The sequence below is a fragment of the Ostrea edulis genome, chromosome 4 (assembly GCF_947568905.1).
Source record: "Ostrea edulis chromosome 4, xbOstEdul1.1, whole genome shotgun sequence".
Lineage (NCBI taxonomy): Eukaryota > Metazoa > Mollusca > Bivalvia > Ostreida > Ostreidae > Ostrea > Ostrea edulis.
In genome coordinates, this window is record NC_079167.1 from 69,878,430 (window position 1) to 69,896,497 (window position 18,068).

The 18,068-nt window shown below is 35.5% G+C and overlaps 1 protein-coding gene across 3 annotated transcripts; it reads left to right on the top strand.

The window, feature by feature from the left end:
- The first annotated feature begins 2,982 nt into the window (after window positions 1-2,982).
- Window positions 2,983-14,062, top strand: LOC125671932 (uncharacterized). 3 transcript variants are annotated; one of them, XM_048907919.2, is made up of 9 exons: window positions 2,983-3,042; window positions 3,151-3,260; window positions 5,151-5,265; window positions 6,797-6,964; window positions 7,437-7,511; window positions 8,066-8,288; window positions 8,538-8,764; window positions 10,356-10,516; window positions 12,162-14,062. In XM_048907919.2, exons 2-9 carry the CDS (start codon window positions 3,237-3,239, stop codon window positions 12,417-12,419), a joined length of 1,251 nt encoding a protein of 416 aa, XP_048763876.2. In that variant the 5' UTR covers window positions 2,983-3,042; window positions 3,151-3,236; the 3' UTR covers window positions 12,420-14,062. The 3 variants fall into 3 exon arrangements, with proteins under 3 accessions (XP_048763876.2, XP_048763877.2, XP_048763878.2); XM_048907920.2 differs by having other exon boundaries at window positions 2,992-3,057; XM_048907921.2 differs by lacking the exon at window positions 2,983-3,042 and adding an exon at window positions 3,502-3,651 and having other exon boundaries at window positions 3,150-3,260.
- Window positions 14,063-18,068: the final 4,006 nt, after the last annotated feature.

Genomic DNA, 18,068 nt, shown 5'->3' on the forward strand with positions numbered 1-18,068 from the left:
ACACATAAAAGAATACAAAATAAAAGAAAACTTCCATGCAAGAATATACAGATACGTATATGTACTTAATAGTAGTTAATATTGGTAGTAATAGTGGTTAATATTTGTAGTAGTAGCAGCAGCAGCAGCAGCAGTAGTAGTAGTAGTAGTAGTAGTAGTGGTGGTGGTAGTAGTAGTAACAGTAGTAGTAGTACTTAGTAGTAATAGTGGTAGTGGTAGTAGTTACATAGTAGTAGTAATAATAGTAGTAGAAGTAGCTGTAATAGTAGGTCCTAGTAGTAATACTTAGTACTTAGCGGATCCAGAGAAGGGTCCAGGGGGTCCGGAACCCCCCCCCCCCTTCTTTTTTTTTTTTTTTTTTGCGGACCAAAAATTCAAGTTATTCAGTTTTAACGAGACTGAGTCAAAATGATATGAAAGATGGATGCTTACATGTAATTACAACATTCAACACCAGCATATTAATATTAAAATAAGATGACACACTGATCAATATATATTTACGATATTTTCGTCAGATACAAACTTGTATCATTTAAGAATTCTTTAAAAAGTATAGTTTTCATAAAGAAGTAGACAATTTGAAAGGGGAAAGTATGTATCAGGAAATGTTCAGAATGCAGGATTTCGCGCAATTTATCCCCAGACCCCGGGCCTATCGGGGGTAACCTTTCAACCACTTTTTTTTTCGGCATTGCAAAATCAGGTCCGAGTATGGCGATTAGATCAACTGAATCCCCCCCCCCCCTAGTAGTAAACAAACTAAGCATTTTCATGTATAAATGTCTCCAGATCTCCCTGGGATGTTATGTACACGAACAAAGGGTGTAAATTGGGGGCAGGGGTGGAGGTTGTGAAAAGTACCTGAAAGAACAAGTGCTAACCCACCCCCACCCCCTCACATATTCCTGGATCCGCCTATGTAGTGGTAGTAGTAGTGGTGGTTTCCTTTCGTCAGAATATAACTGACAACTGCTACTCCTAAACACTTATGAATTGTCACACAAACGAGTGGCAGATCCAATGGGGGGGGGGGGGGGGGGGGGTGAAAGTCAAGTTTTAGCCAAAATGGGTGTCAAATATAGAGTTTTTACTCACATTTTTTTCTGATAAAACTATCATTTAAACATATTCTATGCAGGGCTTGAATGTTTTACAACCTTGTCATCTCTTTGTCAGTATAATGTATTGTAGATTCAATTGTAGCGGGGAGAAAAGGGGTGGGGGCCCTCTCCGCCACTGAAAACTGGTTAGACAAGACCAAAAACTACCACGGGACATGGCATAAACTACAAATACAGTACTTGCGATAATTTCATCCAAATGGCGGAGTTGTCATCTTTATAGCTAGTTAGCTTAGACAGCGTCAATGGTCTTTTCTTGTAATTTCTGACTTGAAATGTCATTTACAAGTGACCCATTTTTTTTTTTTTTTTTTGCGGGAAAACGCGTTCATATCTATCAGTATCAGTATCATATCTACCCATGCACAGAAAATTAATAGCTGACACTTAAATGTGTGATTAGATTCAGTTCGGTTATCCGATATTGATTAGATCCCACAATGTCAGGAAAGTTTACCTATATAGCAAGCACAAGTAGAACCAGGGGGGCGGGAGGAGAAGATCAACACCCCCCACCCCCACCCCCCACGTACACCTTTTGACAACGTTCGTTATCAGTTATTTTTACATTAAAAGATAATTATTTTCATATGCAAAGTCAGATTGGCATGCAGATTGATTTTTCTATATTTGTAAAGAATTGTGATGTCAACTTCCCCCGCTGGCTGCCCTTGAAAACGACGAGCTGGCATATCTGTATAGACACTGACTTTCGGAAAACAATTTAAAAGCGATGAAATTTTGAAAATATCCATGAAATGTGAATAGTTTATCGTCTTTCTTATCCTTTCGTTCAGATCTGAAGAGTATTGGTTTTTCTGCTATTTCGTGAAAAACTTGCAAATCGAAATAGCTGTACATATTTTTAAATCAGAAATGCCGAAATCGAAAAAAGAAGACAGGATATACTCAGTCCATCTTCGCAAACCACGGCCAATATATACGATCTTCTCATCCGTAGGAGAGAGTTGTATATATGCGGACTCCGGACCGTGGCTTGAGACGATACATACTCAGTTCGGCGATACTAAATAAAAACTGTACTGATCTATAGTTGGTGGGTTTTTATTTTTGTTTTTTTTTGGGGGGGGGGTTGTGGTATAATATGGCGTTCATATAAAATATTTTATCATAATCATCTAAGTGATATTTGGAACCAGCATTGTATATGTTTTATATATGGGGGTTCAGTGGCGTAGCTAGGTTTGAAATATTTGTAAGCAGGGGGTCTGTGGGGCTACCCCCCAGAAGCTGAGGACATTTTTCGTAATATGTAATAAAAATTTAACGAAAATATCTGTAAGCACGTGCAAGTACAGTGCTACAGTGTAGCTAACCCACTGGAGTTTTGTTGCAAAATAAAGGATTGTCATATTGAAATTATTGCGCGCGCTACCGTGGCTACGCCACATTTAGAATTTGTTTAAATTTGCAAAGTTCTAGAGTCGAATGTAAAACTACAGCTTGAAATGAATAATTTGTATGCTTTGATTGTTTATGATATTTGATGTGAGTCTTAAAATTTATCAATTCAATAATAAAACAAGTCATATTTCAAACGCCGTATTATACAAAATAAACCAATAGTCGGCTAAAAAGCTTTACAGAGCTTGTGTTTGACGTTTGGCATGTTGATGTATATAGTGCCGACTTTAAATAAAATTTACTTTACTTTACTTTACTTTAAACTAATAAATCTTTATAGCTCTTAATTCAGTAGTAGGGTCTTTGGAAGCCAAAGGTGTCAGTAGTGCCATTTAGGGATGTCCTCTGAATATTTTCTAAGTAACACAGAGATATCGAAATTATATCATATTCCGGACGTTATAAGCTAACTAGAATAGGTTTTAATTCTACTCCGCGTTCTTGATTTCCTGTTTGATTTGCTGCATTATTGCTGCTGCTGAACCGGCGAGCGGTAAATAAGTTCACTGTAAAAAGTTATATTTTAGTTATTGTATTTCATTTCTTTGTTTTTCTTTAGTGCGAAGAATATCCAATATTTTAAAATCTTATTTTTTTTAAGGTAATGACAAACTAACTGTTCGAGGAAGAGTATCTCGACCAAGGACCGGAATTTGCCCCCTCGGACGATTTTCCATCTAAACGATCATGTTGACTTTAAACAATTCAGACGTAAGTTATCGCTACACAGTATTGATGGATTTGCTAGGGCAAATTTTAATCGTCTTTGCAATGCCGTAGACCTAGAGTTTACTATCAACAGGCCCATGGGCCACGTCAGTTACTTAAGCAGTTGCATTTTGAATGTAATAAAATATATATCCAAGTATAACCCTTTTCTCAGAGGCTAAAATTCGGCCCTATTCTGAGCTTCAATTTTTCCTAATTTAGTGAACAATATTTCCCAATTTAGTGTGTAATGGGAAGGAAGAAAATGCAACAGACTGGACTAGAACCTGGGCCCTCTGAATCTCTAGTCAGGTGCTCTACCAACTGAACACTTGAAGACATCAACCCAGGATCTTAATCCCCTGGCAGGCATTTTCACCTGTCAGTACCAAATGTAATAAGAAAATGCAATGGACCAGACCGGGATTTAAACTTAGGGCCCCTGAATCTCTAGTCAGGTGCTCTACCAACTGAGCTATCTGGCCACTGGCGATCAAACCCAGCTGATCGCTACAAGTGAACCAATACTTTTGTATGGTTTTTGTCCTGCAAAATACAAGTAACATGGTCCTATTATCCATAAATCGAATCCCCATCCATATAAATCATTTAGCAGTACGACTGTCATATAAATTCATGTTTAAAAAAATTGGACAACATGGCCAACTTTTCTGTATATCTGAACTTCCTCCATTTTTCTTATGTGATAGGGCCGCAGGGGCTTCTTATCCATCATGTCCAATTCAGAATATCAGAATTGTTTTTAATTCAATAGAGAGCTACAGATCTGCAGCTAATACAATGTCCATTTTGTATATGGTCAAAAATTAAATTGTACAGTGGCAAAACATTCATTCAATTATTTTTGCAAATGAAAAACTTGAAAGTTCAGTAAAAAAAAAAAGGGGGGGGGGGGGTCAGTGGGGTAACAATAAACAAATATATTTTCATTTGGCCTAGATGGGGACTAATAGATGGGATGGAGGAGGGTTTCTGTTTTCAAGTGCCTATGGTTTGGGAAAATGTTAGATATCAGGAAGAATAAGATCCATACAGCCTGATAACATTCAGACCAATCAATTTGATTTAATGTTTTAAATGGGAAAATACTACTCTCAGGTGAGTGATGTGGCCCCAGGGCCTCTTGTTTGTGGGTTGTAGTTATCTAACTTCTAGATATTGAATCTTGTTGCAATCTCTTGAAATGTTACTGTGCATGAAAGAATACACGAAAGAAAAGTAATAAAACTGGACCTGTAGTGGTTAAATGTTTTTCTTAATACAATAATGTATCCTTGCACAAATTTGGTTCAAAGTCAGTTATGTTTTTTTTTGTTGTTGTTTTTTTTTGGGGGTATTTTGTTTTATAACTGTACAAACTGCATTGCAGTGAAAGATATTTGTGTCGGGTAAAGTCAGCACTGAGGAAATTTAATCAAAGTACTGTAAAATTAAAAAGATTTCATAGAAGTTTATTTTGTTTCTGTAGTACGAACATACCAACAATTTTATATCGATCCCCAATGAAATTCAGGCTGCACAGTAGAGTGACTGACCATTACTCTTTCCTGATCATGAATGCAAGACCACACAAACACACATGCAGTATTTTTATTCAACCAAAAACAAAAATGAATTCTCAAAAGAAAAACTTTGCTTTTACAGTGGTCAATTTTCCTTAAAATTTCTTTTTAAATGTGAAATTTTTATGAAATTCTGAGATGATATCGTTCAGTTAAATTCTGTTTTGCCAAATGGAATGCTCAGGTGGTTTGTTCACCAAATTAAAGTGCATGTACCATAAAGTAAAATATAGTAGTGCTATGAATATATACATTTAACAATTTTGTTCAGTCATAGAACAAGGATCATTTCAGTGAAATTTTCTTACAGAAATTGGAATGGTGGGTGAAATTCAGAAACCCCAAGGATATATTGGAGAAACATCCAACATTTTTTGTGGCAGAAGCCTACATGATAATTAATTCCATACTGTGTCTCTGCCATGGTATGTACAAGTTTGAGAATTATTGATAAATGTACATGATATTTAAGTGCTTCACTGATTCAAATACTTTCTCTATTTACACTGTGCATGTTTTAAAAATTGGCCAAGCAGCCTCTTCTCCTCCCCCTCCCCCCACCCATATCTCTCTCCTTGCTTAATTTGCTTACTAATATTGGCCATGGCAACAATCTGAATTAATGTACCTCTTCAGAAAGTTAAAGCATAGATGTTCTAATCATGAACTAAAAATTTTCAATTCTAAGTCATAGTTTGGGTAGTTTAGTGTTTGTATATATAATTCTGTATGTCAGATGATAATGTATTCTTATATACAAAGGTTGAAAAGTACAGGCAACTTTTACATGACAAAGATTGGAGGGGGGGGGGGGGGGGGGGGGGGGTAAGGACGCCGGACGCCACTTAATTTTTGATAAAAATACATTTATGTCAATTTGGTTTCCCCCTTTGAAAAATTGTGGACCTCTTCTTGTTATACGGCTGTTTCAGTTTAGACAGGACATTTTATGATACTGTTACAGCAGTGTCTGTTTGGGGTTCCCTGTTACATGTACTATTATCATTGACATCTATTGCAGGAATTTTGGCCCTTTATTTGAAATTTTATGTTATACAGAGGACTGGTACACAGTTTGTCGAACTCCTCCCATAGACCCTCTTATTTCACAATGTTTGTATTATAGAATTGATAATGTGCATTCGGTAAACATTTTGATTTTCTTGAATTTTTGACAAAGTTGCCTCGTCAATTTTGAGGAAATACTACATGGTTTGTCCATCTTGTCGGTCGGTTCCTTTTTACTTATGTGCAGGTCCAGGGGCATTGTCCACACTAGTGGGCCTCCTCCAGATAGCTGGTGAGCTGCATGCACGGCAGATTTTACCTTAGATCTCCATTTTTCTTGATCATGAGGGTTGGCAGTAGAGAGCTTCCACTCTCTGCAATCTCTCTCTGTCCATCTAACTTCATTTATTCATATGTTACAAAAGAAAGTATGTCATAGCTTGTTGATGGCTATAATACTAACTTAAGTAAAGTTCTACAACTCCTGACATTTTTGTCATGTTTGCTAATCAATGTCTTAGAGAACAAACACAGACAACTTCATAAAAACACCCTACATAGACTTGTGATGGGCGTTATTATGTACAGTTCTCAAAACACCCTACATAGACTTGTGATGGGCGTTATTATGTACAGTTCTCAAAACACCCTACATAGACTTGTGATGGACGTATTATGTACAGTTCCCAAAACACCCTACATAGACTTGTGATGGACTTATTATGTACCGTTTCCAAAACTCTTGGATTTTTTTTTCTGGATCAGTACATGCATCCTATATAAACAAAACAAAAACTTCCAATTTTTAAGAAAATGAATTTTTCTCAAGCTCACTTTCTTACATGGATATTTTGCTGTGGTTTTTATTGGTACATATATTGCTTTTCTGTCCTTGTTATCTAATAGTATATGCAATTGCATTAAGAATGGGTAATTTGCTTTTTTCAGCTCTTCGCAATGGTGGGCGATACAAGTGGCTGTGGCTGACCTGTATTCTCCAGGGGTTAACCACAGAAATGGTCAGCTATTTCCTTCCAGACATTGACAACTTCTGGCATGCTCAAGGGATGGTGATGTTTGCAGGGCAGCGACTACCATTGTATATCATGGTGTTATGTATGTTATATGTGATATAAAAGCTTTCTGTTACGATTCACTGGAAACTCTTATAAAGAATTAAAATAAAATTTACCTACATTTGTAACTCAGTCTTGAGGCAGTGCCTGTGGTGTTGCATGTCAATACCAATATACCTTGATTCTATATTTTTACCCTCTCAGTAATTGCAGTACCTAATTTTGATTTAGCGGTATGTGTACTGTAAACCAACTTTTATTGCGTGCGAGAAAATTTAGCAAAATTTGCGAGAACCTTATCGTCTCAAATATTTCTCGTTGAGAACCAGTCCTTGAATGTCTATCATAGGCTTGAAAAAGGCTTTATCGCGAAAATTACTCGCCGCAAACCAGTTTACCACAGGTGAATCACGAAATAAAGTAGCTGCGAAATGGCGTGAATAAAAGTTGTTTTACAGTATTCCATTTGGTATGAAGTTGAACATTTTTTCATTCACTTTCTGTGTTGATAGATACCTTCTTTTACTACACTGCTGTGGTTGGAGTTTCTCATCTCAGACTTCCTTGGTGGGCAGAGCCATTTGCAGGTAATAGTTTTTGTATCGTGTAATTTGGTAATATATAAACTATCTACTTGATATAACACGAACAGAAAAAAAAAATCATCCTCTGACAGCAGAAAAGAAACAGTACTAGAGTAAAGCACTTCCACAGTCCCAATGTAAAGTTTTTCACGTCACATCTCAGGCTTGTGATGCAGTAATGATACTTGCCATCCTCTTGTAATACAGTGCAGATAGTTTACCATTCGGGTTCTTTTTCAAGACTGCTGGGTCAGTCCCATCAGAATATTTCTACCCCACATTTAACACCATTGGAAATAAGCACTTGTGCTTTCATGGATTATTCTTAGATGCAAATCAATAAAACGATACTGTGATAACCATTATATGTCTATTTAGTTCAAATTTCTAGTCTTATTTAAATAGCATAATATTTCAAGATCATACGAGATATGGATACATGTATTTATATTTCATTGTTCTTGTCAGTTAATATGCTATTTATATCACACTGTGTCATACTTTGATTTTTAACCTGAATAAATCTATCTATTTAACACATTTCTGTATATTCACAGTGGGTATATCTGTGGTCTTGATAGACCTACCGTATGATATTATGGGCATTAAACTGCTGTGGTGGACCTGGCATGACACGGACCCGAACATTTACGACCGCCATTACTGGGTGCCATGGACAAGCTACTATTTCCATGCTACATTTTCTGCAGGAATGACTTTTGTATTTTATGGAGTTCATAAGCTCCTGACCAAGAGTGAAGAAAAGTTACAAAGTGCTGGGTAAGCTTAATGTGATTATTTCTGAAATAGAAAATTCATATTCTCTCTTTGAAGATGTACAGTGTATGATCAAAAGATGTATTAGCTGACAATTCTCTGAGAAAATACACAATTATATTGTAGTAAATTCATATTTGCATGATGTTTAGAAACAGCAGTATTCCATTAGCATCAGTCAAATTTTTTTATTTATTGAGAAGGCCTGATAAATAAAAGTAAAATACAAATTTTGATGCATCTAATTTTTAGATTTTTCAAGGAGTTGATTGCTTGCTTGCTGGCAGGCATTTTGGGAATGCCTCTCGGAGTAATCCAGTTTATGCCAGTTTACCATCCTCTCCATGATAGCAATAACATCCACACAGAGGTGTGTGTTTTTATCCAGATGTCTGTCTATGTCATGATTACTTGGGCAGGTGACAGAAAAGCTGCAGTCAAAAGACATGAGCTGGTGGAAAGAGAGAAAACAAAAAAGAGTAAGGGCCTACAAGCTGTTAAGTTTTATGTGTGTACTTTGCTGCACTATGCAGAACCTATGACTCTGGTCTCATGTGCTAGACTACCTGGCAGTTGAATACCTTACATTCTCTACAGTTTGAATTTAAAACAAGTAGTATATGACTTTAATTTGCTTAGGACCAAATGAGTAACTCTGAAATAGGAGAGAGATGAAGGAGCCCTATCCTTACTATCAAGAATGTAATGGTGAAAACTTAGATCTTCACTGAAAATTTGTTTATCTGTGTGCTACCTGGGTAAAAATATTTATCCGTGTGCTTCCTGGGTAAAAAGGATTGATCTGTTTAAAAGGGGCCTCCGTGGCCGAGTGGTTAGAGCATCGTGCTCAAAATCACACAGCCTCTCACCTCTATCGGCGTGGGTTCGAATCCCGCTCACGCCGGTAAGTGAGAAAGTTTTCCAGTTTACTTTCGGAAGGTCGGTGGTCTCTTACCAGGTACATTGTATCGGGGTTCTCTCTTCCACCAATAAAAACTGGGCACCACCAGATAACTGAAAAATTGTTGCGTGTGGTGGAAAACATCAATCAATCAATCAATCCTGGGTAAAAATATAAAAAGTTCTTTCATCAATTTTAATGGACATGATACTGTCCTTCTGTATGATTATTGTGAGAAATACTGTGAAGTTTGGAGTCGACATCACCGGCAGGAAACTTTGAGCTAATTGTTTTGACCTTTGTATAAAATTTAGATGTGTTGATCAACATCTGTTTTAATTTGTCTTCCATGATGGATTCATCAAAATTTAACCTGACCCCGACACCCCTACAAAGCAGCTTTATTCACACAACAGTTCTGATGTCTCAGCTCCGCCTACTACATTGTGATTGGACGATAGTCAGTGAAAACAATTCAAACAAAGTTTCTAGCCAATGATGTTGACTCCAAACTTCAGGGTATTTTACAGTAGAACATCACTCATTGTTGTGCCCTTGTTCACAGTAATTTTACAGCATGATGTAGAGTGATTCTATGAACTTTTGATGTGGAGTGATTCTATGAACTTTTGATGTGGAGTGATTCTATGAACTTTTGATGTGGAGTGATTCTATGAACTTTTGATGTGGAGTGATTCTATGAACTTTTGATGTGGAGACATTCTATGAACTTTTGATGTGGAGTTATTCTATGAACTTTTAATGTGGAGTCATTCTATGAACTTTTAATGTGGATTCATTCTATGAACTTTCAATGTGGAGTTATTCTATGAACTTTTAATGTGGATTCATTCTATGAACTTTCAATGTGGAGTTATTCTATGAACTTTCAATGTGGAGTCATTCTATGAACTTTTAATGTGGATTCATTCTATGAACTTTTAATGTGGATTCATTCTATGAACTTTTAATGTGGAGTGATTCTATGAACTTTTAATGTGGAGACATTCTATGAACTTTTGATGTGGAGACATTCTATGAACTTTTGATGTGGAGTGATTCTATGAACTTTTGATGTGGAGTTATTCTATGAACTTTTAATGTGGAGTCATTCTATGAACTTTTGATGTGGAGTGATTCTATGAACTTTTTATCTTTCATGATTTCAGAATCCTTCTTCAATGAGGTTGTGCTAGCCTTGCTGATCCATTACTGTACCTACATCTTTCTGGTGTTCACAGCCAAACCAGAGAATCAAGTGGCTTCTGGGCTGCACGAAACCATTGGTCCATGTCAGGAAACCACCCCAGTGTACACTGCCTTTGGTCATGTAAGTTGAAGTAATGTCAACAAGACAGGACATTAAAGGGACTGATTCACGATTTCCCCCAAAATTTTGTTTTTCACTTTTAATGATCAAAATCTATTGTCAGTCTATGCAAAAGACATCGGACCGTCAGACCTGACCGATGTGCAGTGCCTAAGGTCCGATGCATCATTTTTTACACCGGACCAGAATGTCCGATGTCTCAGTGTCCGGTTTTGAGCTTTATTATTTTGAAGCGGAGTCATTTAAATGTTTGTTATGAGTAAAAAATATCACACAAATCCAAATACGTAAATGAATGTGATTAAACCCCATGGACCGTCTAAAGTATTATGCGGGAGGGATCACTGGTATAGTATTACTAGTATAATAAATTAAGATTTCCTTGGTTTTACATTTTCACGTGTTTCACTTTTTTACATTAGGTTTTTCGGTCTGACAAAATTTGGTTTGGTCCGGTGTGTTCATTGATTACACAGGACCGAATGTCCTATGTGGTCCAAAAAACTTTCGCATAGACTGTATTGTCTGATGTATTTAACAGATTTCACATAAAAATCAAGGTTATACATCATTACAGAAGCTCATTTTAGAGAGTCTATTATTTGTTTTGTAAACAAAGATTGCGGTATGTTATGTTTACGAAATTTTCAAAAGAAATGGATATCGGTCTAAGTTTATTATATCTTTCACATTTCAAGCATTTTTCGGGTAAAATGTGTCATCTAAAAGTTAAAATTTGTAACTTTGCAAAATTAGGATGCTTTATATTACAAAATTAACATTTCACTGGTTTGTTTGTATACATGAAAAGACTCGAGTCTTTGTTTACATAACACAGATTTAAGGCTAAAATATTGCTTTTATTCTTGCGTTCAGAAGTTCAAAATTTTGGCTGTCATCATTTAATCAGTTATATTTTTAATGTTTGGCATCAAATATGAAAAATATTTTTTTCAAAAATCGTGAACCAGTCCCTTTAAAGGGACTGGTTTACATGTTTTGAAAAAATGTTTTTTCATTTTTTATGTTCAACATTAAAATATTAACTCATCTAATGTTGACAGTCAAACTTTTGACCTTCTAAATGCAAGGATAAGAGCAATATTTTAGCCTTAACCCTGTGTTATGTGTGCAAAACTCTGACTAAAGATTAATGTAGAGTGCATGGTGAGTGAACGGAAAAATGGTAAAGTAGAATGTTTCAGGGACTGTAAAAGTGGAAAACAAAATGAGGGGGGGGGGGGGGGGAGGATTGTGAATCAGTCCCTTTAAAGCAAGACAACAGTTACATGCAACAACGGAGAAGCTGTAAATATATGATAATTACCAGTGTTATTATATATCATAACAATTCTAGTGTTGTCACCTGTATTTAAGATTTAAATGTAATATGGATACTGAATGATATATGACAAGATAGTTGTAGTCTGATACGATTAAAACCAAATTGTCAATTTTATAGTGCGAGGTAAAATCTACACATGTGATATTGTATGTCGATTTTACCTCATATTCTTCTATACATATAGTGGTATTTTATAAGCGTGGAAAGTGCATGCAATTTTTCTTGAAGAAATAGATTGTAGACATTCTACTTTGACATTTCTACTCAAATTTGAAAGGTGGATGTTTTCTCCTTTGCCAGGTTCTGGAGAAACACAAGTACCTCTGTGTGGAGAAATATGATGAAGCTGTGTTTGACTTTCACTGCATAAAGGATCTTCCCAAGCCGGGACAGAGCTGGTACACCATCTGTGGCACCAAGTACCCCAACCATCTGGAGTACATTGTCATTGTGTGTGGAGCCTGTCTGTTTGGCATGGCCTACTACTGGCAGCTTCTAGTCTGTTCTGGCTCACAGCCACTGGGCTCCAAAGCAAAGAAAAAGGCCAAACAGAGTTAGAAATTAGGATTAAACTGATTACAAATAGATCAGTACATATATATGTATGTCTTCTGATGGAGTGAATTACATCTGTATATGTACTATATCTAGTAACTACGGTAATTCTTTTGAATTGGCTCATGTTCGGCTGAATGGTGGTCAAGCAGACTTCAATCAAATGATCTTAAGATGATTTCTCACACACCATTTATTAGTGTTCAAATTAGCATGGACTTAATTTAATAATCATGAAAAGAAGATTCCTCCTGTTTTGAGGTTCATTAGATTTTATGCCAGTGTCACTTTGAATTTGAATAGACTTAAAGAACTATATACAAGATGGGCATGATTTGACCTGATTTTAATGAATGTTGTGTATATTTCTAGAAATGATATGTCATTGGTTTCGAGAAAAATCACTTGCTCTATAGTTTTTTTTTTAAAAAATCAACGCTTCAAAATTATGTTTTCAATTAAAAAAAACACAACAAATAACATATTTTTCTGAAATTCTATTGCAAGAATTCTGCAAAGTTGGTGAATATGTTTCTTGGTTTTGCAAAATTGGAAAAAGCATACCGTACGTATAAACTTGAGAGATTGCAAATGTATTTTCACCAAATTATGTCCAAGCAATTTATAGTCCTTTGTGGTTTCTGAATGGTATTTCAAACATTCAATCACAAAAAGCATTTGTAGTCATGAACCAGTCTTTTTTTTTCATGGAGGCATACAGTTTATATGCTGGACCATTGTTTATACATATTACAAGTGGAAGATTCCATTGGGTTTTGGAACACAGCTTCTGGGGTCAAAATCCCTGATCGTTTATACTGAAAAGTGTGAAAATTAGAGGGTTTCCAAATGAACAATACCATGTATGTGATTCAAACTCGGGTAGTTTGACATAAGGTTATACATGTATATTACAGTATATACAGTAGATCTCTTGTTTTGGAATCACGGAATTATTGCCTCCCTCTGACAGTGACAAAGCAAGAGTACCACTTGTGTTGTTGATTTCAGTGAAGTATACATGATTTCTTATAGAGGTAATCTGCTCTATCACTTCAGTGAAGGCTTTGAAGTTTATACTATTTTGATTTTCAAAAGTTGCTGGATATACTGCAGATCAGGTAATTTGGATGCATTAGAACTTTTAGATTTTTTGACGGATGATGGAAAATAGGTAAAAAATAATAGCACCATTTAAATTTTGAAGATTTCCATTGCATGAAATGAAAATATGCCAAAGAATAAGGCACCAGGATTTCCAATTACAAATTAAATTTTCATGATGCTACAATTTTCTGATATATATGTGATAGTTTACAATGTATTTTTATTGTGTACCATATTGTGTCCAAGAATAACATGGCTAATTACTGTTCATTATTTCATCTTGCAGTTTTATCATTAAGAAACCGTGTATATTATTATACTCATACACCCTCTCAAGTTGTTTCTATGAATGATTGTTTTAGTTATGTATGTGTGAATGATTCATCATGTGAAATAAGAATATATTTAAGTTTAAAATGTCCTAGTTCATTTGGCAAGATGTCTTTGCATTGAATGCAGTTTGCATGATGTTTTGCTTAACATATCCAAAACTGAGATTCTTGTCAGTATTTTCTCCAATAAAAAATACCCATGGTGGATTCATTATTTCATTCTGTGAGAAAATATATCACAATTGTCCACTAACAAGTTGTGATAATGATGTAGCACAAGTATGATATACAGAGCAAGCCATAGCACTGAGCAATATCGAACTTTTCATGATTAAACGACTGGTTTTCAAGGTCATTGGAGAGACATATTTTATTAGTATGTTTCACACTTGGAACGAAAGATTTTTGCCTATATCAAATCACTTGGTACACCCCAAGTATATGGAGCACCAAATTAACATAACCTCAATTAATTGTAGATATCTTCAATTATTTGAAGACATCATCAATTCATTTGATGCGCGCAACAATTTAATTAAAGATCTCTTCAAATAATGATGTCTTCATTTCTGAATTATTGCGTGATTAATTGAATTGATGATAGCATTAATTCTTCAACTGAATTGATGTGCACTTTAATTGAATTAATGATCTCTTCAAATGAATTAATGATATCAACAATTGAATTGATGTGCGCTCAATTGAAGAGAGCAATACATGTAATTTATAAAATGCATGCATTAAATCAATTGATGAGAGTAATAATTGAATTGATGCGCGTATCAATTCATTTGATGAGAGCAATAACTGATTTAATGCGCGCATTAATTAAATTATTGCTCTCTTCAATTGAATTAATGATATCTAATTCATTTGAAGAGAACAATAATTCTTTTAGAGAGAGCAACTATATAATTAAAGATATCTTCAATGCAACATATCCACAATTGAATTAATGATCTCTTTTTAATTGAATTGTTGCTCTTTTAAAAAGAATTGATGCACACATTAATTCCTTATACAAAAGCATTGTAAATAATTAAAGATATCATCAATTGAATTAAAGAGATCATCAAATTATTTATACCGTGTTCTAAATTATTGCGAGCAATATTTCTACAAAATTGATGCTCTCATCAATTGAATTGAAGAGAGCAATAATTGAATTAATGCATACATCAAATCTATTATTGCTCTCATTAATTCAATTGATGCATGCATCAATTGAATTGAAGAGAGCAATAATTGAATTAATGCGCACATTAAATCAATTATTGCTCTCATTAATTCAATTGATGAGATCAATAATTGAATTAAAGTGCACCTTAATTCATTTGATGATCGAGAGCAATAATTGATTTAATTCGCGCATTACTTTATTAAAGAGCAATAATTGAATTGATGATATCTTGAATTATTTGAGTTTATGATAATTTGCGCTCCATACAAGTTTCATGGTTCACAGTGACATGCACAGAAATCTCAACTCATCATTTGAAATAAATTGAAAAGAGGCGGGGACAGTTTTATATTGCTCTATCAGCATGTTTCTGTTTTTCACCTAGGTCACTCAAACAGATCATATTCAAATATCTAGGAAACGCACGCCTTTTCTGTCATGCCTGAAAACAAATCTTAGCTAATGTCCAAAAGGTTAGTATTTTTAGCTCACCTGAGCTGAAAGCTCAAGTGAGCTTTTCTGATCACCCGTACTCCGGCGTCCGTCTGTCCGTCTGTAAACTTTTCACATTTTCAACTTCTTCTCAACAACCACTGGGCCAATTTCAACCAAAGTTGGCACAAAACATCCTTAGGTAAAGGGAATTCTAAATTGTTAAAATAAAGGGCCAGGCCACCTTCCAAGGGGAGATAATCAAGAAAAGGTAAAAATAGGGTAGGGTCATTAAAAAATCTTCTTCTCAAGAACCACTGGGCCAGAAAAGATGAAATTTATAGATAAGCTTTATTAGGTAGTGCAGATTCTAAATTGTTAAAATCATGGCCCCCGGGGGTCGGATGGGGCCACAATAGGGGGTCAAACTTTTACATACAAATATATAGGGAAAATCTTTAAAAATCTTCTTCTCAAGAACCACTGAGCCAGAAAAGCTGAGATTTATATGAAAGCTTCCTTATATAATGCAGATTCTAAATTGTTAAAATCATGGCCCCCGGGGGTCGGATGGGGCCACAATAGGGGGTCAAAGTTTTACATACAAATATATAGGGAAAATCTTTAAAAATCTTCTTCTCAAGAACCACTGAGCCAGAAAAGCTGAGATTTATATGAAAGCTTCCTTATATAATGCAGATTCTAAATTGTTAAAATCATGGCCCCCGGGGGTCGGATGGGGCCACAATAGGGGATCAAAGTTTTACATACAAATATATAGGAAAAATCTTTAAAAATCTTCTTCTCAAGAACCACTGAGCCAGAATAGCTGAGATTTATATGAAAGCTTCCTTATATAATGCAGATTCTAAATTGTTAAAATCATGGCCCCCAGGGGTCGGATGGGGCCACAATAGGGGGTCAAAGTTTTTTTGTTTTTTTTTCTTTTTTTTCATTTTTTTTTTTTTTTTTTTTTTTTTTTTTTTTGGATATAGTGCAGATTCAAGTTCGTTAAAATCATGGACCCCGGGGATTGAATGGGGCCTCAAGGGGGGCATCAAAGTTTTACATACAAATTTATAGGAATAATCTTTTAAAATCTTCTTCTCAAGAACCACTGAACCAGAAAAGCTGAGATTTATATGAAAGCTTCCTGATATAGTGCAGATTATAAATTGCTAAGATCATGGCCCCCGGGGGTCGGATGGGGCCACAATAGGGGGTCAAAGTTTTACATACAAATATATAGAAAAAATCTTTAAAAATCTTCTTCCCAGAACCACTAAGCCAGAAAAGCTGAGATTTATATGAAAGCTTTCTGATATATAGTACAGATTCTAAATTGTTAAAATCCTGGCCCCTGGGGGTCAGATGGTGCCACAATAGGGGATCAAAGTTTTACATACAAATATATATGAAAAATCTTTAAAAATCTTCTCAAGAACCACTAAGCCAGAAAAGCTAATATTTACATGAAAGCTTTCTGACATAGTGCAGATTCAAGTTTGTTCAAATCATGGCCCCTGGGGTAGGATGGGGCTACAAGGGGGGATCAAAGTTTTTCATACAAATATATAGGGACATTCTTTTAGAATCTTCTTCTCAAGAACCACTGAGTCTGAAAAGCTGATATTCACATGAACAGCTTCCTAACATAGAGCAGAGCTAAGTTTGTTCAAATCATGGCCCCCTGTTGTAGGATGGGGCCACAATAGGGGATCAAAGTTTTACATACAAATATATATGAATTTTTTTTAAAAAATCTTCTTCTCAAGAACCACTGAGCCAGAAAAGCTGATATTTACATGAAAGCTTTCTGATATAGTGCAGATTCAAGTTTGTTCAAATCATGGCCCCTGGGGATAGGATGGGGCCACAAGGGGGGATCAAAGTTTTACATACAAATATATAGGAAAAATCTTCAAATATCTTCTTCTCGTGAACCATTGGGCCAAAGAAGTTCACATTTACAAGAAAAATTTCTGACATAGTGTAGATTCAAGTTTGCGAAAACTATGGCCTCCAGGGGTAGATTGGGGCCATGATAAGGACTACGGTTTTACATGCAAATATATATAGAAAGTCTTCTGATATGGACCAAGGTGACTCAGGTGAGCGATGTGGCCCATGGGCCTCTTGTTGACTTAAATCCAGACATGGCATATGGTCTTGAAACATGAATGAAGATATTTTGGATGTGTAGGAAAAAACATACTACTCGCCATAGACCATCACCTGGATGTTGAACTTCAATTGGGGGTACAAATTATCAAAACCAGCCAGTACAAAATTGCACCAATCAAGATATATTCTGATGATTCAAATTAAAGTATCTTCATGCAATCTATCTTGTATTGTCACCATCATTAATACAAAAAAAAACAACCCGTAAGGGTTGTGATAAGTTAAACAGAAACCACAAAGAGTTTGCAAGTACTCGTGTGAAACACCAAGTATGTTGTTAAATTTTTCTTTTGCCATTCGATTTGGTCCCTCGCTTCACTCGGCAACAAATCTCTTGGTACTTGAGAAAAGTTTACCAAAATATACTTACAGAATTGAATTTCATTTGACTGCTCAGTGAATTGTCTGCAATAGTAC

What these genes read in the sequence shown, in the direction of transcription:
- LOC125671932 (XM_048907919.2), top strand. Translation starts at nt 3,237, where the DNA reads ATGTTGACTTTAAACAATTCAGAC. An exon ending in ATTGTATATCATGGTGTTAT is followed by an intron (nt 6,965 to 7,436) that starts GTATGTTATATG and finishes CTGTGTTGATAG; the next exon opens with ATACCTTCTTTTACTACACT. An exon ending in GAAAAGTTACAAAGTGCTGG is followed by an intron (nt 8,289 to 8,537) that starts GTAAGCTTAATG and finishes TCTAATTTTTAG; the next exon opens with ATTTTTCAAGGAGTTGATTG.